The sequence below is a fragment of the Cotesia typhae genome, unplaced genomic scaffold, assembly GCF_013202065.1.
Source record: "Cotesia typhae breed Kobodo isofemale line unplaced genomic scaffold, CoteBio_Ctyphae contig_44, whole genome shotgun sequence".
Lineage (NCBI taxonomy): Eukaryota > Metazoa > Arthropoda > Insecta > Hymenoptera > Braconidae > Cotesia > Cotesia typhae.
In genome coordinates, this window is record NW_027423753.1 from 2,163,093 (window position 1) to 2,188,993 (window position 25,901).

The 25,901-nt window shown below is 29.4% G+C and overlaps 4 protein-coding genes across 7 annotated transcripts in view; 2 read left to right on the forward strand and 2 right to left on the reverse strand.

Annotated features, from left to right (window-relative positions):
* The first annotated feature begins 46 nt into the window (after positions 1 to 46).
* On the forward strand, positions 47 to 4,934 carry Vps53 (vacuolar protein sorting 53). 2 transcript variants are annotated; one of them, XM_074245573.1, is made up of 4 exons: positions 47 to 179; positions 284 to 504; positions 1,408 to 2,106; positions 2,618 to 4,934. In XM_074245573.1, exons 2-4 carry the CDS (start codon positions 418 to 420, stop codon positions 4,349 to 4,351), a joined length of 2,520 nt encoding a protein of 839 aa, XP_074101674.1. In that variant the 5' UTR covers positions 47 to 179; positions 284 to 417; the 3' UTR covers positions 4,352 to 4,934. The 2 variants fall into 2 exon arrangements, with proteins under 2 accessions (XP_074101674.1, XP_074101675.1); XM_074245574.1 differs by lacking the exon at positions 47 to 179 and having other exon boundaries at positions 262 to 504.
* Positions 4,935 to 5,072: 138 nt separating this feature from the next.
* Rpl7a (ribosomal protein L7A) lies at positions 5,073 to 7,398 on the reverse strand. The gene is made up of 5 exons (XM_074245577.1): positions 7,260 to 7,398; positions 6,802 to 7,066; positions 5,970 to 6,190; positions 5,522 to 5,644; positions 5,073 to 5,313 (listed from the first exon to the last, which is right to left on the reverse strand). Exons 1-5 carry the CDS (start codon positions 7,272 to 7,274, stop codon positions 5,131 to 5,133), a joined length of 807 nt encoding a protein of 268 aa, XP_074101678.1. The 5' UTR covers positions 7,275 to 7,398; the 3' UTR covers positions 5,073 to 5,130.
* Positions 7,399 to 22,846: 15,448 nt separating this feature from the next.
* LOC141528525 (LIM domain only protein 3) overlaps positions 22,847 to 25,901 on the reverse strand; it is a 71,504-nt gene continuing 68,449 nt past the window's right edge. For 2 of the 3 annotated variants that reach the window (XM_074244612.1, XM_074244611.1), the window contains exon 6: positions 22,847 to 23,167. In XM_074244612.1, coding sequence (XP_074100713.1) covers positions 23,012 to 23,167 — 156 coding nt within the window. In that variant the 3' untranslated portion in view covers positions 22,847 to 23,011. Of the gene's footprint in view, positions 23,168 to 23,680; positions 23,792 to 23,863; positions 24,005 to 25,901 lie in introns of those variants that run through there. The other variant, XR_012479389.1, reaches the window with a different exon arrangement.
* LOC141528524 (uncharacterized) lies at positions 23,785 to 25,827 on the forward strand. The gene is made up of 6 exons (XM_074244610.1): positions 23,785 to 23,973; positions 24,186 to 24,364; positions 24,467 to 24,714; positions 25,016 to 25,239; positions 25,313 to 25,415; positions 25,485 to 25,827. The coding sequence occupies exons 1-6, from the start codon at positions 23,838 to 23,840 to the stop codon at positions 25,801 to 25,803; spliced, it is 1,209 nt and encodes a 402-aa protein (XP_074100711.1). The 5' UTR covers positions 23,785 to 23,837; the 3' UTR covers positions 25,804 to 25,827.

Consider the following 25,901-nt stretch of genomic DNA (forward strand, 5'->3'; position numbering starts at 1 on the left):
TTATCTCTCGTCTCTCTCAACCTCACTCACATCTTCATATTTTAATACGCACTCACAATAACATTCACATGTTTGCCATAATTCCTGTGAGAAATGTCAAGTTACTCTCTTTTTTATTAGTGACACGTCTTCAACTGCTCATGATATTTTTCTACACTGTTGGCAACACTTGTTTCGAGGTACAGTACACAAATCACTTTTTTTTTTTTTTTTAATTATTATTATATAAATTACAATTATTATTATTAGAGCTGATTTTGCTGTTGTTATTATTTTTTTTTAGGTCAACAACTGAACGTGGGTGTATGACAGCTGAGCGCTGGACGAGTTTTAAGTTACTTTGGAGTTACAATTACATTTTTATTATAAAACTGTGGATTCTATTTTTGTAAATTGTTACACTGAGGATTTGTTGCCATGGAAACTCACGAAGAAGATGATATTGATGAACTGATGGCTAATTTTTTTACATTTCCACCTGATGTGCAGGCTGTCATTGAACAGGTTATAATTAATTTATTTTATTATATTGTTATTTATTTAAATTATTCCGACTAAATATTTTTAATTGTTTCAAACAATTAATTTAGCAGAAATTTGATGATTTAAAAAAATTTTTTAACCAGTAAATTATAGTAAAAATATTATTGACGTAGAAAATTGAAATAATTAAAAATACTATTTTTTAAAAGTAATTTTTCTGTTAAATAAAATTAATAAATGGTCTGACTGCTAACTTGAATGTTATAAAATTGATGACGTTTGACAGCATTTGGACTTTCTTGTGAAACAAGTACTCAAACTTTTTCTAACAATTTTTTTTTTTTTTTATTAAACAAATGGAACCAAAATTTGCAAACATCTTCTTTTAGATTTTTTTGATTTACAATTTTTTTTTACGGCAAATAAATTACTATTACAAAAGCATTTTTAAAAAAAATCACACAAATAATTTTTTTCAAAATATCTAGTAGTAGAATTTTTGAAAAAATTTTACTTGTAATAATTTATTTATTTATTTGTTGAAAAAAATTACAGAAATTATCAAATTTTAGTATCATATTAAATGATAAAAAATTATTCATAATAATATTAATTACTAGCAATTATTCAGTGAGACTATCCTGGAGACAAAATTTTTTTTATTCATTTAATAATATAAATTAATAAATTATCATAAAAAAATATTTCATAAAAATTTTAAAAATTCATAATTAGAATTTTTTTTTTTTTTTTTTATTATTTTTTTATGATTAAAAAAATAAAAAAAATGAAAAATTAAATGTTTCACATAAAAATTTAAAAAACTCATGATTAGAATTTTTTTTTTTTATTTTTTATGATTAAAAAATTAAAAATTATTTTTTTGAATAATATTTTAATTAATAATAAATACTTCTCTTGCAGGTTCTTCCAAGTAAAGACCCACTAGATCAACCAGACTTCAACGTAGTAGATTACATAAACCAACTATTTCCAAACGAGCAATCATTATCAAACATCGACGACGTGATCAATGAATTCGAGTACAAGAAACGTTCAATAGACAAAGAAATCCGGGCAGTAGTTCGCGGGCAGACGAATGGGGACCAAGATGGCCGAGCAGCCTTGGAGGAGGCGCAAAAAACTATCAAGCAGCTGTTCGTCCAGATCAAAGAGATAAAAGCCAAAGCCGAGCAGTCTGAAGAGACTGTGAAAGAAATAACCCGTGACATAAAGCAGCTGGATTTCGCGAAGAGAAATCTCACGGCCTCGATAACTGCGCTCAATAAGCTCCACGTGCTCGTAGGCGAGGTGGACAGCCTAAGGATTCTCACCGAGAAAAAACAGTACGGGGAAATAGTTCTCAAGTTGCAGGCAATTATGGAGGTAATGCAGTTCTTCAGCAAGTACATGGACATTCCCCAGATAAAGGAGCTGTCTGATGAAGTCAATCAGATTGAAATTGAGTTGGCTCAGCAGATAACTACCGACTTCAAAGAAGCCTTCTCTGGACAGAATCTCAAACATTTTACGCAATTGACTGAAGGCTGCCAAGTGCTTTCAGTCTTGGATCCTAAAGTTAAAAAAGATCTGCTGATTTGGTTCGTCAATGTTCAATTGCAGGTAATTAGACGCAAAAAAAAATTTATTTAAATCAATTTGAAAATTTTTCTTCTTGATTTAAGATAATTAAATTTTTAAAAATTATTTTCTTGGTTTAAGAATTTTTTTTTTGATTCAAATTAATTTTTTTTTTCTGTGTAAATAATTTTTAAGTCATTATTGAAAAAATTATTTATATAATTAAAGATATAAGCTCATCCCGATGTTGCATTTATCAAGAGCTTTCATTTGAGTACCCACATCATTTTTTCATATATTTTATATATTTATATATATATATATGTATTAAGTATATATGAGAAATATGTCAAAATGCATGTGGGTACTCAAATGAAAGGTCTTGATGAGTGTGACATCAGGATGAGCTTATATCTAAAAAAATGTCAATAGTTCACAAGATACCAGGTCATTTCTTAATTACGTATCTAGAGATATTTTCGAATGCAGCCTAAAAAATTATCATAACAAATTAACTAGTATCCTAAAAACAATAATTAAAATTTAATTCCAGGAATACGCGCACTTGTTCGACGAAAACCAAGACATAGCTTGGCTGGACAAGATCGACAAGAGATACACGTGGATCAAGAAGCACCTGATGGACTTTGAGCAGAAGTTCGGTTCAATTTTCCCACTGGACTGGGAAGTATCCGAGCGTATCGCGGTCCAATTCTGCCACAACACCCGCGAGGATTTATCAAAGTTGATGCAAAAGCGGCGTGTGGAGATCGACGTAAAGCTCTTGCTCTACGCGATCCAGCGCACGAGTAACTTTGAAAGCCTACTCTCCAAAAGATTCACGGGAATAACTTTAAAAACCGCATCAGCCACTTCTCCTCCTGCTTCTGCTTCAGCTTCAGCTTCTTCTGAAGCAAAGCCCGTGGAAGAGAGTACGAATCCTTTCGAAGAAGCTCTGGAGAAAGAAGAAGCAAAGCCGAGCCCTTCTCCGTTCGCCAATTTAATCGGAAAATGCTTCGAGCCGTACTTGAATATTTACATCGAGAGCTTGGACCGCAATCTTGCAGAATTGATGGAGAAATTTGTCTTAGATTGCAAGAACCAGCCTCCTGGGTCCAAGGACTTTGACGGAGTCGAAGGACCAAGCAGCGTGCTGTCATCTTGCGCTGACTTGTTTGTGTTTTACAAAAAATGCATGCTGCAGTGCACGCAATTGAGCACCGGCTCGATTATGCTGTCTCTTTCTGAAACTTTTCAGAAGTATTTGCGCGAGTACGCTCTGAAGCTGCTGCAGAACAATCTTCCGAAGACTGGAGGGAGCATCAGCCTGGGCTCCAGTATGAGCAGCATCACCCGGGATTTTAGAGACTTGTCCACAGCCGGGTTGATCCAGAATTTCCAGAGCTTTCTTAAAGAAGGCGAGAGCACCAGGTTCAGCAAAGAAGAGCAGTCCCGGATCTGCTGCATCTTAACTACTGCTGAGTACTGTCTGGAAACTACCCAGCAGCTGGAAGAGAAGCTCAAGGAAAAAACCGACAGCTGCTATTCCGAAAAAATTAATTTATCTCAAGAGCAAGACCTCTTTCACAACGTAATCTCCAATTGCATCCAATTATTGGTCCAGGATCTGGAAGCCGCTTGCGACCCGGCGCTCACTGCGATGATCAAAGTCCCCTGGGGCTCTATAGAGAGCGTCGGGGACCAGAGCGCTTACGCCAGCACTATTATCGCGCATTTAAAGCAAACTATTCCCACGATCCGCAACAGATTGTCTTCTTGCAGGAAATACTTCACGCAATTGTGCGTCAAGTTTGTCAGCTCTTTCATTCCCAAGCTGGTCCAGCAATTATACAAGTGCAAGCCTCTGAGCGCAGTTGGAGCGGAGCAGCTGCTGCTGGATGTTCACATGTTGAAGACGGCGTTGCTGGATTTGCCTTCCACTGGCTGCCAGGTTGCGAGGAAGGCTCCGGCTACTTATACCAAGGTTGTCGTCAAGGGCATGGCTAAGGCTGAGATGATTCTCAAGATTGTCATGTCTACTACTGAGTGTCCCAAGAGCTTTGCTGAACAGTGTCGAAGGCTCCTGCCTGATCTCCAGATCTCCGAGTTTCAGAAAGTTTTGGAGATGAAGGGGCTGAGGAAGCAGGAACAAGTGGCGTTGATTGAACAGTTTAAAGCTACGGCTGCTGATAATCCGGAGGGTTCCGGGAATTTAGCCCATGATAGTCCGGAACATGAAGCCGGGAAAATTAAGAGATTGGAGAAGTTGATTAAAAAGAGGATGTAGGAAGTTGAAAAGATTTTTGGAGTAGTTTGGTTGGAGGAATTTTTTTTTAATTATTAATTTTAATTAGGGTACAAGCACCAATTATTGAAGATATAAGAGATCATTTTAAAGTTAGCTGTCTCTTGATAATTTTTTTATTTTATTCAACAAGCACATGGTAATTATTTACTAATGGGGTCAACCATTTTCATTTTCATTTTTTTGAAAGAAATTTTTATTTGATTTTAGTAATATTTTTTTTTTTTTTTAATTACTTAAAAAAATGGACAATTAAAAAAAAATTTGATTAATATAATTTTAATAAATTTTACAAATTAAAAAAAAAAAATTGAAATTTTTAGAAAATTATGATTTCATTTTTTTAACACATTTTAAATTAAAATTGTCTAATTTTTATTTTACATGATATTAATTAATTTTTTGAGAAAATAAATTAGTGCTTTTTAATAACTATATTATTTTATTAATTAATTAATATCATCATATATTTTTCTCAACTATTAATTTTTTTTTTTGAATTCCTAAATTATAGTGATTGTATAAAAAAATTAATGATTGATAATTAAATAAAATAGTGTGTCACTAATTGGTGCATTTGTCTTGTGTAGATAAATTAAATTTTTTTTTAAATTAAAACTTCATCCATTGATATTTTACGAGGATTTTTTCAAGAACAAAAAAAAATTGGTATTATTTATAATTGACAAATAAAAAAGCGATATTTAAAATTTTTTTTCCTTTTTTTTATTTATTTTGTATCAACAAGCTCGCTTAGTAATTTAAACTTGTTTCTGGGCGAGTTCCTTAGCCTTAGCCTTTTCCAATTTAGCGATTCTGGCAGCGGATTTGCTACCAAGAAGACCACCACCCCAGTGACGTCTGATCTCGTCGTAGCGGTCGTTAAAGTTGGTCTTGATTGCTTCGACAACCTTTGCAAAGTTGGCACGGTCAGCTGAGTCAACCTGGAATAATTTATAAAAAAACAAATTAGTAAAAAAAATTTTTTATAATAGTGATAAATTTTGATTTTTATTTTTAAAAATCAGTTAAAAAGAAATAGGTTTGTTATCATAGACCATCATTGGATTGGCTCTATTTTGATCATCATGTTAATTTTTATACTTTAAATAATTATAAATAATAAATTTAAAAAAAAAAAATTAAATTTACCTGAGTAAGAGCGACAGCAGTGCAGGTCTTGCGTCTTACAAGACGTCCCAATCGTGATTTGCCTTTGACAATACAGTATGGTACTCCCATTTTCCGGCAAAGAGCTGGCAAGAACAGGACGATCTGCAAAATTATTAATTTTTTATTATTCAGTGTTTGGCAAAATATTTTTGATGATCTTTAGAAGTTTTTTTAAAGATTCAGAGTCATTTGACATCCTCCGACAAAATTATAATTTTTGTTATTTTGTCTCAGGTGAAGAAATTCATTACATCATTCATTAAAATTTTTTTTTTTTTAAATTAAAAAAAACATTAAAAATTATTTAATTTTTTAGTTTAATAAATTATGAAAAAAAATTTTTTTTGCTCTAATATATTATAAAAAAAATTATTATAATTATTTTAATTCTGCTAAATTAAAATTTGGAGATTGGAAAAATAATTACCTCAATGGGGTCAACATCGTGGGCAATGACAACAAGTTGAGCTTTCTTCTGTTCAACCAAAGTTGTTACGGCGTTGCTTCCACTTCTGAGCATGTTGGGGCGCTTGGTTGGAGTGTCTTCCTTCTTGGTGACTTTTTCCTCAGCACGCGCCTTCAATCTCATCTTCTTGGCTAAGGCAGACTCTGGCCTGTATTTCTCCAAGATTTTGAACAACTGGCTGGCTGTAAAAAATTAATTATTTAGTATTTTTTTTTTATTTACTGTAATAAATAAAAATTAGCATGATCATTTAAAATTGAATTTAAATATCAAATTATTATTTTAGAGATTTAAAAAAAATATTCAAAATTAATAATCAATCAAGTAAAAAAAAAAAAAATACTTAGAAAAAAATTGGACAGATAATTTATCAAATTTTTAACTTGGGAATTTTTTTTCTTTTCAATTTTTCTATAAAATATATTATAAAAATTTTTAGACGTCGGCTAAATTAATTATCATAATGATACAAAAGTTTGCCGAATGTTTTTAATTGTTTGATTTTTTTTTTTTTTTAAATCAAACGAGTACTACAAAATATTTTTTTAAAATTGCACGTGTAGTTTTAAAAAATTTGTTTTTGGTAATAATTTTTTTAATAAATTTTTTTTATATAATTATGATATTAAAACTAGCCAATGTCCAAAAAAAATTTTTTTTTCATCAATTAAATTGCTAATAAAAAAATTGCAAAGATAATTTTTAACAAGTGAAATTTTTTTTAAGAAAATAAATCATAAATATTTTCAGATGGCAAATTTAATTTTTAAAAAATAATTTGGAGTAAACTTACCAGTTTGTTTATCAAGAGTCTGGGTAAATTGGTTGATTGGTGGTGGGACCTTCAACCTTTTGTAAAGGACAGCCCGTTGTCGCTGTATCCTGATGTACTTGGGCCATTTAACAAAACGACTCAGATCCCTGGATGGCTGGATATCTTGCCCGATTCCGAAGTTGCGAGTTCTTTTCTCGAAAAGAGGGTTGGTTACCTTCTTGGGTTCGACTTTCTTAATTGCTAAAGGAGCCGCAGCTACCTTCTTTCCGGTCTTCTTCTTCGGCTACAAATTAATTAAATACAATTAATTATTTATCACCAATAAACATTAAATTAAAAAAAAAAAAAAAATTATTATCACAAATCACACACACATGTTACGCATAACCTCACTTTTGTTTTTGGGCAAATAAAAAATAATTAACAAGTGCCGATAATTAAAATATAAAATTAATGAGATTTATAAATTTAATTACCTTCTTTTGGACCATTTTTTATATTAAGAATCCCGTGGATTCCTTTATAATTAATGGAATAAAAATCGTCAAATTGCGGACAATACGCAATGTCTGACGGCAACTCTATAAAGGAAGGCTTTTCTTGTCAGCGTAAGCGTGAATGTCGCGGTGGAACCGAGACATTTTTAAAGATGGCGCCACAAGTTTGAACCATGCGCGCCAAATTTAAAAAAATTTTAAATTAAGAATATTGAGTTTATTTATTTATAAACTTTTAATTTTTTTTTTAATAAATAAATTTTTTAAAAAAAATTATTTAAAAAAAATTGCATTTTTCATTTTTTTTGCCATAATTTTTTGATTATAAAAATTCTTAAAATTATTAAACGTCTGCTAAATTAAGTGAAATTGAAAAATTTTTTTTTCAAAAAAAAAAATTCAAGTTTTTGCATGATTTAAATAAAAATTTTTAAAAGAAATTTTTCTACGTAGTTATCTAATGATAGTCGCGTAGTTTCATTAGGAAAATGCTTAGAATTTTCCAGAGGACGAACATCAAGGGTGTCAATTATTCGGCTGTTGGTAAGTTTCAGACCTTTAATTAATTACCCCTGACAAGGGTTGCAAATTTTAAAATATATAAAGAAGTGATTTTCAAAAAGGTATCTTTATATTTTAAAAGAGCAGTTTTTAAAATTTTTTAATATTAATTACTTTAAGAATTATAAAGATTTCGGAATAAAAATAGAATTGTAGCTTCATAAACGAGAGCACTTAGTAGCTAAATTAAAAAAGTTCAATAAAAAAAATTTACAATTGAAGATAACCAGTTTATTGTCTCCCTTGCAACCTTCACCTCACTCTGGAATCACTCTGTATTCAGAGTCAGAGTGAAATCATATTGAAACCAGTGTGGATCCAGAGTGGTTTTGTGCCTTTTTTCCAGAGTCAAATCACAGTGAATCCAGAGTGATCCCAGAGTGAATTCAGTGATCCCAGAGTGAATTCAGAGTAATCTCAGAGTGAATTCAGAGTAATCTCAGAGTGAATTCAAAATGAAACTAGAGTGTTTTCAGAATGTCGTGAAAATGTTTTCAACGTGGGTTTAGCGCTTTTCAGAGTAAATTCGAATAATTCTCAATTTTGTCCTTAGTATATTTATGATAACTTTAACACGAGTGTAGTGTATTGAGTTTTCATAATTTACCTAATTATATTAACAGTTAGACGACAAATGGTTAATAAATTGATAATCATATAGCATTTTTCGACTACATAATTAACAACCATTTCATTCTACAAAATAAGAGATAACAAATTTTGTAATTTGAAAATACTTTCAATTAGTTAAAGGTCTATTTTTATCTTTATTATATTAAATTATGAAGTCAACAGGTGAATTTAGTATTATACATTATTAATTGGTTCCCTATTTAAAAATTTTTAAATGTTATGAATTTTTGTATGACTTAAAAAGATTTTATTTTGAAAATACTAGAAATTCACATAGGGATCAGTTTGATCCCGGGAAAAAAAAATTATATATAATTCTATAGAACCATATATAATCTATATATGATTTCATATAATTCCCTGGTTAAAAATATTGATTGAAAAGGATTGAAAATGATGAAATTAGAATACTTTTGAATAATTTCAATTCTTTTTCATGTATATATAGATATACAGTTCACATAGGGTGACTGATTCCCAATACTTTTCAATCAATATTTTTAATCAGGGTTTGTATATAACTATATGTCTTTACATATGTTTGTTTTTAAGATTATATGTAATTATATAAAGCTATATATAATTGCAAATAATTTATATATAACTGTACGTCACTACATACATTCGTTTTTAAGATTATATATAATTTTTATATAACTACATATAATTACATATAATTTATATATAACTATATGTCATTACATGTATTTGTTTTTAATATTTGATCGAGCTAAATTTTAAATTATTTTAATTTTAAATTATTAAAATTTAACCAATTAAATAATTGTCTTCGAATAAATTAATTTATTAATAGTTAATAAATCTTTCTATCAGTGTATATTGATAATTAATAATTTACAAACGAAATAAAAAATTTTGTTCATTACGCATTGATCATGTATACGATTTGCATTACTTGTAGTTGTTAAAAACCCTGATATCCAAGTAATTCTCATCGGTAAACTGGTAAAGAATTAGTCTTTCAAGCGTCAGGTCCCAGGTTCGATTCCCGAGCGTAACAGTTGTTTTTTATTTGATTCCACTCTGGCTTTAGTCTGGGTTCACTCTGGTTTCATGCTGGAAAATAGGCACAAAACCACTCTGGAACCATCATGATTCCATAACGTTTCCAGAATTTTTTCAGACTGATTTCAGAATGATTTGAAAGTCGCAAGGGCTCGATTAATCAAAAATAAGATATTCTTTACTTACTGTCCAAATTTCTGAGATTAAATTATTTAAATTATGGACGAGAATTTAAATATGAATTATTAAATTAATATAATTTAACGCAGATAAATCAACCCTCTAAAAATCTCTAAAATTTTAATTAAAAGCAACTTTACTTTGGACAAATAAAAATAAAAAAAAAAAAATTCCATCTGATCGCAGTTTACCGGGCAAATTTATCCAGTGGCGTTAAAAACTATCAGAAAACCATTAAGAGCAATATAAAAAAAAAAAAAAACAGCTTTGATTAGCTTGATTCCACCTTCGGAGCGCAAATATCAAACATTTAATCTGCGACGATATTGACATTGTCCCGGGCCTCGTATCGATACAAGGAGAATAATTGAAACTGTTTGGATTGACATCAGGAATTATTTGTCGGTGTGGATTGTGGATAAACCGACAATGTTTAACAGCCAAATAATATATAATATATATTACAAGTTAGAGCGTAAATAAACACATTTGCTGTTAAACATTAGGCGTATTATTTTTTACGAAGCTTGAGAAAGCATTTCTTTATGATTTTTTCTGCTGGAGCTTATCGCGGCGGCTTAATGTGCCTGGAGGAGCATCAAATCTCCATTTAGCCGGTGTTATTATTATACTAGCGCTTCTTTTATCATTTGTTAAGGGAAAATGACTGAAAGCTATAAACCTACTCTTCTGAGTCGAGGAAATGGAAGAAGAAAAATAAAAGCGTATAAATATAAGCAGAAGCGCGTTGTATTGCCCCTCGGGATTGTTGTTGAACCCATCGCCTCTGAAAAAACCTGCTTGCACCCTTTTTGCCGCGTCTACTCTGGATTCGTAACTCAAGGTGGGATTGTTAGCACCAAGGGTGGAAGCCTCTGAGGCTATTGTGCGTTCAAGAGTACCTGAGTGTTAGTTTATTGTTATCCGGTACCCGGTGGGCAACTTTTTAATATTTAAATACCCTATTAGAATCAGGTGTTTGTCTGTCACTTCAAGATAACTATCTAATTTTTTTTTTTTTATAGAAATTTTATTGTTCATTTTTTAAAAAACGAAAATTTTTAGTTCCTCAGAATTTTTTTCGGTAATTTGTGAGTTTTTATTTGCTATTTTTATTGACAAACCGAATCAGCAGATCTTTTTTAAGACAGTACTTTTTTAACTATTGACATTTTTTAAGATATATGCTCATCCTGATGTCACACTCATCAGGACCTTTCATTTGAGTACCCACATCAATTTTTCATATATTTATATATATTATATATATGTATATATGAAAAATATATGAAAAATGCATGTGGGTACTCAAATGAAAGCTCTTGAGGAGTGTAATATCGGGGTGAGCTTATATTTTTAAAAACGTCAATATTTAAAAAAGTACAGTGCAATTTAACAAAAGTAATTATTTAATAAAGCAAAATTTTAATTATTTATAGTTTACAATTTAAGGCCGTCTCATAGTGACTGCAAGACTGCTATGCTTTTATTATATTTTATAATTATAAATTTTAAATAAAAATTCTTTGAAGTTAAAAAAAATTTATTATAAAAAAAATTACGAAATTTTTTTTAAAATTATTAAAAAAAAATTTTTTTAAATTGAGTATTCAACTATAAATTTTAGCTTAAAATTTTAATACATAATTGATAAAAAAGTGTCCTGAATATTTAATTACTTTTAATTTATTTGACGAAAATTTAATAAATTTTTACCACTTTGAATTTATTTAAATTAAATTATTAATAAAGCGCTCTAAAAAAAATTATCAATAAATTTCAATATTAGCTTTACTTTACCTCCGTCTGCATTACATTTATATGATATTAATATATTTATAGCGACAATAATCCATGAGCCTTAATCCAAAAAAACCTCCAGTGAATCCCCTCTTCATTAATTTTATTTTTTACAATATTCCACATACTCCGGTCCATAATGTTTCCCGCGGGGCGTGAATTACAAGAAAGCGCGAGCAGAGGATTATTCGTCATCAGAGGTAAAAATAAAAAGCAGTGATAAAAATAAAAACTTATGGTATTGCCTCTAAAAATCAATGCGCTACAGCTCGGAGTAGTAATAAAAACTTATAGGGATTATTTTATTTTTAATATTTAGTATTAGTATTCTACAATTGAATGCTCGGAAAGAACAAGCGCCAATAACCGTGTTATGTAATGGCCCGCTGGGTCCAATCGCTTGGAATTAATGCTTCGCCCATTATTAGCAGAAGTTAGTTAAACTTGTAACACGCTTGGTCTCGAAACTTCCAACTTCAAGAAATACTTGTACTTATTCTTTTATAAACTACCTACTTCTGCTCGCCTTCAGATGAGTGGTGTGAGTCTGGAAAAAAATTTAAAGATTTTTAAGAAGCTTTAGAAACTCTTTTATTTATTTTTTAAGTAAAAAAATTTTCTGAAAATACATTAAAATAATTTCTATAACAATATTTTAGTAAATATTTTAATTTTTACCCTAATAGACATAATTTTTGTTAATTGCAATTATTACTTGGTCTCAAAAAGCATAAAAAGCGTTTGAAAAGAGTTGAAAAAAAATATGTATATTTTAAAACTTAACTCTCTAGTTAGGAGAAGATTTAGCGATCATGCGCCACTTACCGGTAACTCCGGTAATAATTTAAAAAATTATTAATATTAATATTTATTTATTGTATAATAAAATATTCAAAATATTTGGCAAGTATTTATTAATAAAATATTAATTGATAAAACTAAAGATTGAGATAAATTCGTAAAATTTATGAAAAGGGTTCCTTGATGTTTGTAATTAAAATTCCACCCTGTGGTACGCTGAATCCACCCAGGGCCAAACGATTCTTGTTTGTCTTAACAACAAAAGGAGGAGAGAAGTTGGTAGTATTTCCTCTTTACGTGAGGATGTCTCTCCTCTTCCTTCTACTACTGCTAGTGATGGAGCTAAGTTAAACTACTTTACGGTATGATTATAGTTGGTCCTATGAGAAAATGAATGAAAGAGAGACAAAAGAGGAGACCGGGAAACTGAAAAGGGGTCGCTACGCAGAATTATTAGATCTTTTGTTTGAGCCTCGAACCGCCCCATTTGCGGAATTGCGGATCGCATTCGAGTCGCGATTGCGGCCGCTGAACGAGAGGACACCCACGGGGGTGACTTTCCCGAGTTAACCCCTTTGTTAGTTTGGCTAATTTAACAACAGGTTATTTTTTCCATTCGCATTTACATCCAACTTATTCATATCCTCTATATTCTTGCCTCTTTATTGTCATGTTTCAATTCAGTTACTTCTTTTATTGCTTTTATTAATTATTCTGAAATTTTTTTTTTGTTTAAATAATTATTAATAAAATATTAATTAATTTTTTTTTTTAAATATCAATGATTAAGAAATTACGTTGTATTTTGTCTACTGATGATATTTTTGATGATATAAGCCCATCCTGGAGTTACACTTATCAAGACCTTTCATTTGAATACCCACATGAATTTTTTTTCATATATATATATATATATATATATATATATATATATATATATATATATATATATATATATATATATATATATGATATTTCTCATATTTTTGAAATATATAAAAAAAATCATGTGTGTACTCAAATGAAAGGTCTTGATGAGTGTAACATCAGGATGAGCTTATATCTTAAAAAATGTCAATAATAAAGAAATTTTGTCCACTGATGATATTTTTAAATTAAAAAAAAAATTTTTTTTTGCTCCAAAATAATTTTAGTCTTCGTAATAATTTTATTAACGAATAACCAACTCTTAAATTAATTCAAAAATTTCCTGCAGAAGATCTAAAGTAAATTTGACGGGCCAATAATTCTTGAGCCACATAAAGCTAACCGTATTTATCCCCATAAAACGACTTTAAATTCCTGAAACGCGTTCTACTCCCACGGCTGACTTTATTCTCAAGTAACTCTTCCACACCCGAACAATACCCTTTTCTTCTATATAAATATATACATGTACATTCATACAAGATAATATAGAGATATACCGAGCGAACAATAATACGTAAGAGCGTATAACAGGATCGTTAACGTAAGAAAGTTGGCACTGTTATTGCCAATGTTACCATTAACTAAACCAACTTTTACTTTTACGTGGTGATTCGAATTAAGAATTTACGATAACTGCCCTTTTCACCCTTCTTATACACTCTTCAGATATTTCTCTTATAACTATCTCTCCTCTCGCTCTTTCATTACTCCGCATCCCCAACCAGGATCAGCCCCTGATTCTGAATCCGTTCTTCCGCAATCGACAATAGTCAAGAGTGAAAATAACTTTGGGTATAACTGGTACAATATAACAGTACTCTTTTCTTTAATTGCTAATGATAGTGTCTTCAGTCTTCAGTCTTCAGTGAATTGTAATATTTTTCGCTGTGTCGACAACTCGAAAACAAAAGAAGAAACTGAAGAAATCTCGAGATAAACTGAAGGAACAAATATAAAATATAATAAAAGGGGTGAAGGGTGAGCTAATGAAGATACGTAGGGTCAATTTCGCCAAATAATCGCAAGATCCATAACTCTGTCATCTCACGATTTATTTTTTCACGTTTTTATTTTATGCTTGCTCTTAATCTTTATCTAACATTTTTTTTTTATTTTGAAGCAAGAAAAAATTTTCTTGGTTTAAAAGAATTTAATTTCGTTCAAGAAACTTTAAATTCATTCAAGAAATTTTCAGTATAATTTTCAGACTTTTTATCAATTTATTGTCTTTACAAGCTACAAAAATTTTTATACCACTTTGCGAGAGCAAATTTTGAGTTTATTTAATCATTTTTTGCCCATTAGAGAATTATTTTTTATTAGATTTTTTTTCTCAGCGTAATTATAATATTTATCTTGATTCAAAATTTCCTTATAAGAAGTATTATATAAAAGATGTGAGCTATAAAAAAAGGTTTCAGGTAACGAAGCCTCAGAACTTGGAATTCGAGGTAAAGAACGAAAACTCAATTTATTTTCTCTTGATCTTGGTACGGGAAAATAAATAGCTGGAATACATACCGACAATTGTATTAAAATAAAAATAATGAAACTAAACAAAGTCCCATTCAGCTCACCGCAAGAATATTTAATTCTTTATACGACAATACAAACGGGAATTGAACAATCTTGGGAAAAAAAAATGGTAAAGTTGAAATAAAAACTCCGCGGAGGTGTACAGCCCAAGTAATATAGGGGTTGAAAGAGATTGCAGAGTGATTTTACACAGAGCTTTTGTTTTACGAGTACTGCCACTTGTAAATATAATTACAAACCCCGACTGTCCCATTCCTAATTTGATTCCGCGGTTGTTTTCACCCACTTGCTGCAGATCCCAAACTCGCCAAATAATCTTTATCTCTGTTGCTCCTCCCGCCCGGCAATTTCGAGCGTCTTCTCTCCCTTAGGCAGTTTTGTAACCGTCTACTCTTCTTTGCTATCCCTTTTCCCGCTTACGGTTTACTATACACGCATTGTCTCTCGTCTTTTCATTCAAATTACCGAGGCTCGGTGGATCCATTCTCAGCCGGGATGGAACAGGAACAGAACTCGCAGGAAACCTACCATGCTTTTCTCTTTATGCCCCTTGGTTGGTTTGTATTGTCGCGGTTTTATTGAATCCAAAGTGCCATTGTCTCGCGACCAAGCGAAACACCGTCGATTGTACAACCAAATTCTCCCATTTTTCACGTACCGTCTCGCCGGTACGGAACTTTATCTCCGATCTTTTTAATTTTATCCATTTCAAAAAAATTTTCACGGAAAATTTTTTTTAAATTATATTGATAAAAATTTGTTACAAAATTTATCGAATAAAAAATATTAATGTCAATACATTAAAATGAAAAATTTTATAAAACATTTTAGAGCTTCAATATTAATTATTTTACTTGATAAAATTAAATATTTTCTTAATTTTAAAAAAATTTTTAAATATACAAAAATTTTACAAGATTAAATTTATTATAAAAAAAAAAAAAAAAAACAATATTGATGAAAATTTTCGAGCTAATTGATAACATAAATTTTTTCTGAATTTTATTTAAAGGTTAGTAAAAAAAAATTTGTAGTAAAATTTTTCTATTGAATTTTTTTTAATAAAATAATATTAATACCAATTTTATATGAGTATATTTAAGTGAAAAATCTTGAAAAAGATTATAGAGCTTTAATATAAAAAATTTTAATTGATAAAATTAAATTTTTTCAGATTTTACCCGTGTAAAAAAATCGTCTTAAAATTGTCGGATAATAATTTTTCAACAATTTTAAATTCAATTTGAAAAGAGTTTACTCAAAAATTTTGTGGTTAAAAAATCGCAAAATCGTATAAAAATTAAAAAATCTGCTGTTAAAATTATTTTTTGCGTTTTAAAACAGTCTTGATTTGTGTTAAGTTTAAAAAAACGACATTTTTAAGACGATTTTTTTTTACACGGGACATTTAAAATGTTTTACTAAAATTGTAAGATTAAATTTATTAAATAAGTAATGTTATAAATTTTTAACGAATGCATTGAAGTGGAAAATGTTTAAAAAAAATTTTAATCGTTAAAATTGACGAGTTTTTTTTTTTAAATAAAAATCTAATCTTCTTTAAAACAAAAAAAAACAATTCTTTCTAAATTTTTGAGAGTTTTTGTGAATGTAAAATATTTCTCGTGTAATTCTTAATTTTTCTTGCAAAAAAATCTAACCAAATAAAATTACAAGCATAAATTCACATTCGACTCGCTATTTTCCTAGAAAAACAAAATTTGACATAAAAAAGACATCAATGGAAATGTACATATAAAAAAAAATAATATGCTGACTTAGGTACTTGTAGAATGTTCACGTGAATGTCCATATAGGTTGTTGAGTAAGAAAAAGATGAAGCTAAGAAAGACGTCCTCGGGCGAGAGACGTAAAAAAGTAGATATGTCTGATATTACACGGACTATACTACTAGCTACTGGCTAGGGGGTCGAAAGACATTCCTGGACAAAGCGAAATGAAAAGATTGCTCGCGTTTTTTACTTTCATGTATGACATCTAATATATAAAGACATTCAAAAGTACTCGACTACCTGAGGCACCTGTCCACTCGGTAAAAATTCGTTGGATCCGTGCTCACTCAATCGTGCCCTTGAATGCTTTGTGCAGTTTAATATCTTCGGAATAATAAAAAAAAAAAAAAAACCCGGAGAAGAAAAATGAATTCGCTTGCTTTAATGCTAATTTCCGACAATCACTTTTTTAATTAGGGCCATTCCAAAACGGGGCATACAATAGCACTTTTGCTTTTAAACTCCTCTTTGACCTCACTCTGCTTTTTTCGATGCCTTCGCTCTTTTATTTTTATTTTATTTTATTGTTTTACGAGCCCCACAGTCTCGACTCCTTTCTTTGCTTTTCATTTTCGCCTCACTGGACCAGAGATTGCTCGTGGGACACATTCTCCAGTCGGAATAGTAATCTAAAGTATTATATGCACAGTCACTGATTTTTTGCTTCATACTTTTGTATAATAACTTCGTTATATTTCGGGTAATTTATGAAAGAAGCTTTGGATGGTTTAAAAAAAATTTTTGTAATGTAATTTATTTATTATAAATAATTTATATTATTAAGAGAATAAGAAAAATTTTGTTTCCAGAATAATCACATGATAAAAATAATTTTTTTTAGAAAAATTTAGTGTCATTGCAACTAACTAAATAATTTTTTTAGTGTCATTGCAAAGGTCTTGACTTGAATTTGTGCCTTTTCAAGGTTTTATATTATTTTCATCGATAGTTAATTTATTATGATAAGTAATTAAGCTGCATTCTAAAATACACTATTTCTAGATTCATAGTTGAGAAATGATCTTGTATCTTGTGAACTATTGACATTTTTCAAGATGTAAGCTCATCCCGACATTACATTCGTCAAGTGTAATGTCACATCAATTTTTCATATATTTATATATATTATATATATGTATATATGAAAAATATATAAAAATGCATGTGGGTACTCAAATGAAAGCTCTTAATGAGTGTAACATCGGGATGAGCTTATATCTTAAAAAATGTCAATAGTTCACGAGATAAAAGGTCATTTCTTAAATATTTCACTAAAAAAAATTAATTTTATCAAATGACTACCCTGGAGAAAAAATTTTGACTAATTTATTTACATAAAACCTTGACACAATGAAAAGTGAATTTGAATTTAAAAATATTATTTTTATTCATGAAAATAGACCAGACTGGGCTTGACGTTTAGTGGAAAAAAAAAAATAAATAATGAATATGTGAATATTTGAATACGTATGTGTATAAAAAAATCAAGGGCACACAAGCGAGTAACAACGATTAATTAAAAAAGTAAAAATTGTTTTCATAAAATGAATTTACGAAAATATGCGCGGACTGAAATAATATCCGGGTGGCTGATGCGTGTCCTTGCACCCGAAACCGTCAGTCTCGGGTCTCGGGAGAATAAAGAAGGAAGGAAGCTAAAAAAGTGACTAAATAAAAACAAGAATAAAAGTTAAACGCGAGTGACAGGACTCGGAAGAAACTTTTCCACATTTTTTTAATTTCCATAACTCTTATAAAAATATTTCAATGGCATTTCATATCCAGTGTACCCGCAGTCCTTCTGTTTTCGCTCACCTCCTGTTTTCTTTGTTGTCGTTCTAAAGCCCGACGAGGTTACGGGTAAGGTAGCCCATGCGAAGTGTGATTTAAGGACCCGTAAAACGATCGTTAAAACAACAAAGCTTTTTAATGTCTTTCCTTGATTGCTTAACTCACTTTATTAAAACGTTATGCGATATTTTAATATCACATTTTTTTATTATTTTAATATATTTGGATATTTTTCTCTCTTTTATTTAACTCCCAGGTGGACTTTGTCAACTCGATTTTACTCCACTCAACTTGGATAAATATTCTTAAACTTTTTTACGGACTGCAAGATTGCTACACGGGGAAAAAAACAGAGGGATTTTTTTTTTCAGTTGAAAAGAAATAAAAATCAAAAAAAACCATTCTGAAATTTTTAGGATATTTATAGAAAATGTCAAAGTTTCATATGAAAGAAATAAAAAATAAATTAAAAATGTTTATCATTAAGAAATTCGGAGTTTTTTCAGAAAATCTAAAAAAAAAAAAACGATGAAAATAGGTTCGAATAATTTTTTTCAATTTTTTCTCGAAAAGAATATTTAATAAAAAAAATTTTGAAAAAAAAAACGTCCCGATAAGTCAATTTTTGAAAAAGTTATAGAAATTTAAGCCGAACTGTCTATAATCTGTTGGATTTTTAATTTTTTTGAAATGTAAAGCAAAATATGAAAAAAATTTCCTCGAATTTTTTTTATCACAAACCAACTGTATATCACTGTTTTACTTTTAAATTATATAAGTATATCTATCATGTTCCTATGCAAAAATAGGAAGTAGTATAAACAAAAAGCTCTACAGAAAAAAAAGAACTCCAAAAAAAATATTCAATATTAATTATCAATAATGTAAAATAATTTTCTCCATCTCTCGATTTAAAAATGAATGATGAGTGACACTGTAAGTGTTGACAATTAAAACCAAAAAAAAATGATAATAGTAAGTAGCAATCAAAATGCGTAAGCTGAATGGTTAATCGTCGCGCAATTAGAGAGGGCCGCGGTAGCAATTTCGGTTGGAGACTCGAGACGGTGTTACATTAAACTAGTGGCAGGGTACCTTGGTAGTTAGCCGTGCCCATGGATAATCGTCGACCATAAATAACATTTATCGGGGGTGCGCCACCGCCTAATTGCCAATGATTACGCGCGGAACAATTTAAAAGGGAAACAATAAAAAATTGACTGCTTCCATTCGATGGCTGTCATTCATCACAGCGAGTGATTAAGCGGGTCAATATATTTCATTTTTAATAATTCATCGAGGAACAAATCGTTTTATTCAATTTACGGAAAATTAATTTTACCATGAATTTTTTTTCTCTTATTTTTGGAATATTACTTCGAGTTTTGTCGAGAGAAGAGAGAGAGGGGAAGAGCTTTCGTATGAATGAGAAGCAAAGTTTAAACTTGCATAAAATGGCAAAATACTTTACCTGAAAAAGCATGTAGAGACGATAAATTCGCAATGTTAAGCGAAATATTTCGAGTCAATTCGTGCGAACAGTGAAGATTGCCAGAAATCTTGGTGTACAAAAGATATGATTCCATATAGCTTTTTGCTTCCTCGGTTCGGATCGAGTTTATTCTCCTTCCCTCTTCTCAACAGAAACTCAACAACTTTAGAGTTGGATTTTGATGCTTCTCCTGAATACACAATGGGATTTATCTGTTTTCGGTGATGTAAAACACAAACCGTGTGTATGAGTGCGTGCGTGATTGCTAAATTATTGAGATGAAATTTTGTCGGCCAATCACGTACTCTCCTTTTAATATTTTAACGGGAAACAGGCATAAGCGGTGTTCAGTCTTCAGTAGAAATTCCTCAATTCGACGGCTAGCAAGGGAACACGTGTATCGGGATATTATTCGGGGAAAAAGTTAACGATACAGTGGAAAAGGAAAAAAATTTTTATATTGTTACATTAAAATTCTATGATCGTATTAGCATTTTTATCGTACAAAATAACATTATTATACTTTTGATAAATTATTGTTTATTTATTTAATATACATTAAAAATATTAAGTTAAATATTCATCTCTACTAAATAATATTTATGTTTTAATTACAATTATTAAACACTAATTAAATGATTTTTTGAGAACTAACTTATTACAATTATCTACAATACAAAAAAACATGTTCTACAAAATTTTATTTTTTTCTTTTAAATTTTTTTAGTCAAAAATTTTTATAAGAATTTTTGAAAAGTACTTTAGCGGTTATTACATTAAATTTTGGTAATTATTTATCAGTTTTTTTAGTTGCAAATTTATTTATTTGACAAAATTCTTAAAAATTGAATTTTTTAGACGTCAAAAAATTTTAGTGAAATTTTATTTTTTTTAAAATTACATTTTTAGTGAATAAAAAAAATTGGGAAGAAAATTTTTTAATTTTTTATTAATTTAAAAAATTGAACAATTTAAAATTTTTAGAAAGAAATTTTTTTACTTAGAAAAATTCATTTTTATTTAATTTTAATCTATATTATTGAGAGAGTAAGAAAAATTTTGTCTCCAGAATAGTTATATGATAAAATTAATTTTTTTTAGTGAAATTATTAAGAAATGACCATGTATCTCGTGAACTATTGACATTTTTTTAAATTTAAGCTCATCCCGATGTTATACTCGTCGAGAGCTTTCATTTGAATACCCACATCAATTTTTTATATATTTATATATATTATATATATATAAATGCATGTGGGTACTTAAATGAAAGCTCTTGATGAGTGTAACATCGGAATGAGTTTGTATTTTTAAACACTTCAATATTTAAGAAATTACAGGGCAATTTAATAAAATAAAATAATATAATATAATAAAGCAAAATTAAAAAAATTTTTTTAAAATATGACTTACTTATTTAATATACTCCTTTGTATTAATAATAATAACATGATAGATATTTGACAAACTATTCGATGGTTTTAAAAAACAACAACTGATTTAATTAATTAATAATAAATAATTTTTATTTAATACTAATAATAATTACAATAATGATAATATTAAAATCTGCAAGTATTTTACATATAAATCGTAACAGCGTAATGGAAGCATAAGTCGCAGGTACGGATGTGTATGTCGAATCTTTGACTCCTGGGTAGCAATCTATTTCTCGAGATAAATAAAGCGTTCAACTTGTGCATATCCCGGTCCCCACCTCCGCATCCGTGCTTTAGTTTTTGCTCCGCTTTAGTTATTTTATTTTTTATAATATATAGAGCCCCGTAAAAGTTTGGGCATAACTCAGCCTCGTTATCTGACTCGCAAATAAGGCAACGCAAAAGTTGGCCGCATCAATCTGGCCTCGGAGATTCCAAGTTGAAACGACGCTAAGTCACCCCTAACGTATTACACCCCCGGGGGTGCCCGGCGAGCGTGTCGCCTGATTTCGATCTATCTCTGCGACTGCGAATTCAACTCCGTAACCATCGCACCTATGTAATGCTATATTAGTATGTAGTGTCCCGTGTAGTGTCAAGTTATACTTCATTATGTTTGGCAAACTCACTTCTTCTTATTATTATTATTATTTTTTTTATCCAGCTAGATATAATACTACTAGTTAGTTCATTTATTAGTCGACTAATTTATTTACTAATTATTATTTTAGTTTTTTATTTAACTAACAAGCACCGAATTTTTAATAATTTATAATTATAAATTAACAATAAAAATTTATCACAAAATTTAATGGATCATTTTTTTCTTTTTTTTTTTTTTTTTTAGTTTCACAGTTGAAATTTTTTTTTATTTAACACTTTTTTAAAAAAACTGTAAAAGTAAATTTTGTTTATTTTTTTAAATAAAAATTAAAAATTTATTTTATTACACAGTAAAAAATTTTGCGTTAAAATTTTGTGTTAAAAATTTTTGTGTTCAATATTTAACACTTTTTCGTGTTAATTTAACAGAATAAAAGTTAAATTTACACATAAAAGTGTTAAATAATTAACACAAAATTTTTTGAACTACCTTAAATGTATTATTTGCTTTTAATTTTTTTTTATTTAGTAAAATAAATTTCTCAATTATAAAGTAAGACTAAATTATTAAAAAAAATTCCAATTTTTTGTAAATATTTTTTAGAAAAATGTCCTTAAATAATAATTAACATTTAAATTCATCAATAATTATCCTTCAATAACAAATATCCTTTAACTAGGCCTCATAAAAAACAATTTTTATAAGCAAAAAAATTTATTTAAAAATATCCAATTAAAAAAAAAATAAAAATAATTTTTTTTAAAAGTCAAATAAATTAAAAAAAATGATTTTTTTTTATTAAAATACATTATAAAATAAAAATAGCTGTGTTAAATAAAATAAAATTAAAAAACAGCGTAAACTTCTTCCATACCTGCGATCACAATTTTTCGGCAAATAATCAATGTCTACTATTATATAATTTAGCTTATAATTTATTTATATTTATTAGTTTATTTATAGGAAATGAAAATCGAATCAGCAATAAAAGAAGATTTATTATTTGGCAGCATACGTATGTTCCGTTTTCTTCTTGTTCTTACGTATGGATCGTTATTATTATTGTTATTTTTAATATAACTGCTACTGTTGGGGGTTGGGTGGCTGTGATTCGATTTTAGTAACCTTGTATTTTACTTTGTTTGTCATTTGGTGTCGTAGGTAGCTTGTGCGTTGATGCCGTTTAAATTATTCATGGGGTTTAGAGCGTTATGGGCTGCCGAGATCGCGGGAGTCGGGTACCCGTTGTGGTTATGCCCAGCGTCTCCGTTTGTCTGCCTCGTATTGCCTTGTGCCAAAGCCTGAAGAAACAAAACAAAAGAATAATATTTCCATTAAATTTTTTTTTTTTTTCCATTTTTTTGGGTTTATAATTTCGCCATAAGATAGTATATCTTTTACTCTTTAACTGTACTAGTGAAAAATCGAAGTTATATAGGAAAAAAATTTGAATATTTTTGTTTAACAATTTTTGATAAAAAAAATTTTTTTTAAATATTTCAAGAAGAAAAATTATTTTTAGCAATTACACACTCGTAAAAGCCATTTTCTTTTGGAAAAATCTATTGAATTAATTATCAGTGTACAAAAATTATTTTGCAATGCGCAATATATTATTTTGTTAAAAATAAAGTAAAATATAAATCAGGTTACTGTCTTACGGAAAATTTTAAACGCATAAAAAGTCATTAAAGTTAATTTTAAAAAATTGCAGAAAGTGTTTGAGAACCAATTGCATTTTTAGCTGGAGTTTATTTATCACTTCGTTGATAATTACACCGTTAAATTACGTCAATCACGACTTGAAAATTTACCCGTGTAATCTTTATGTATTGTAGCCTTCAAAATATCGCGTTGATAATAAACAGTATGATAAACTGTAAAAATTTTCATACGTAGATCACTTTTTCTTCTGCAGTGCTAGCCTAAAGTTTGTAAAAAAAAATTTAGATCTTGAGTTCAAAAGTAATAATGAATTTTCATAATTCGTTTTCTACCTTGGTATGGATGTTTATCATCGTAAAATTAAACATATCATTTGTAGCATCAAAAATAGTTCCATTGCAAAAAGGAGACTCGAGAGATTGGCGTGAAACTGGGGATAATGGTAAACTTCTTGAAGAAAATTTATGATTAAAAAATGTTATATTCTTTCCATTATGTTTCTACACTGAAAAACAATTTTATCTTGAATCGAGAGAAAAATTTTTGGACCTAAAGCATCATTTCTTGTAGAAAGATCATTTTGAATCAAGTAAATTTCATATTTTTTTTTTATATAATTATATTAATCTAAATTGTTCTTGTTTATCTATCCAGCGAATCTTGCAAAGTTCAACAACTTGTACACGATAATAATTGACGAAGAAAAATTGAGCGAAAGCAATTATTATTCTGGAAAATGTGATTCTCTTGATTGGCCTGGTTACATCAATGCAATGAATTTAGAGTACCCAAATCAATGTTCTGGACTGCTTGTTAATTGCTGGTTTCACGAAGTAAGCTTACCCAAATTTAAAATTTCAATCATATTGACAATTATCAAATATATTAAGTAAAAAAAAAATCTATTAAGTAAATTTCTGTTATACATAAATAAGGAATCTCAAAGACGTAAAGATGCTCAACATCATTACGACAATGTTGAATATTATGATACATGGACAGCCGCGGCTTCGCTTGGCGGGTCGGATACGAAAGCTGTAAGAGAAGCTAAGAATCAAATTTATCGCACGGGAAACACGTGCAAATGTTTATGTAATCGTCATTGGGATAATGGCCCTGATGATAAACGAGGCAAATTGCTCGATTTTATTTGTTTGGATCCCGTTTCGGTAGATGAAAACTAGTAAGTAGTCAGAATCATCAATACATTAATGCACAGTAAAAATTTTTCGTCATTGTGTAGAGTGTTAAAATTTGTGTGTACACAGAAAAAAAAAAATTTCTTGAACCAACATAAAAAATCTTTTTAACAAAATAAAATACTCAGTTTGTTAATTTAACAATTTTTTCTGTTAATTTAACACAATAAATATTAAATTTACACATAAAAGTGTTAAATATTTAACACAAAAATTTTCAACACAAAATTTTTTGACACAATGACGCAAAATTTTTTACTGTGTAAAAAATTTTTTTTTTTTAAGTGTTATAACTGGGGTAAGATTCAAAAGACATGATAATATGATTTACCTGGAACTTCAACAAGCAAAACTACTTAACAATCGAATTGTCACCACGCCATGGTGGAATACTACAAATGAATGTCAAAAAAGCGCAGCTGTTGCAAGTCAATCTCTGAGGGGTTGGGACAGAAGATTCAGTATTCTTGCAGACGATCTAATTTTGTCAGAAGATGCAGTTGTAACAGGTCACTTACTTTTTTCTAAGAAAATTGATAATTGATGGTATGAAAAAAATAAATTGATTGATTAGTAAGACAGGCGTCACATTTGGAGAGTCAGTACGCGGGAGATACATCAATGAAAATGGAAATTTTGATACAAGAAGAGACGAATTCACAAAAGCTAGTCAATGTGTCAATAAGTAATTATGATACATACAATTGCTTACATGTAATGTAATTTTCATAAGTTTGATAATTGCTTCCTTTAGCAAATGTCCGGACGAGTTTAATGAACAATGCAAGATAGGCAAGCGGCCATCTCTTCGGGATGCGGATTATAGAGACGAAAATCCACGTGTGTCTACTGCTACACAAGATAATTACGAACGCAGTGAGCCATGCAAAAGTCGGATATTTTTCAGGGAAACTTCTGCAACAGAGAATGATATGAAAAATGTTGTTCCCTTTGTTGATTTACAAGAAATTGTTACCGATCCAGCTGAACCAATTCGGGGAGTTGGTTGGTATCTTCGCGGGTTTCCCGGATATGGAGGATTTCTTGCTCTTAAGATTTTCAAAAAAGTGTAAAAATAAAAAATTTATTTGACCTTATTTTGAGTAAATTTTATTCGTTTCAATCAAAGTTGTCTAATTAATTCATTTTATATATGCTTTAGTTAACTAAA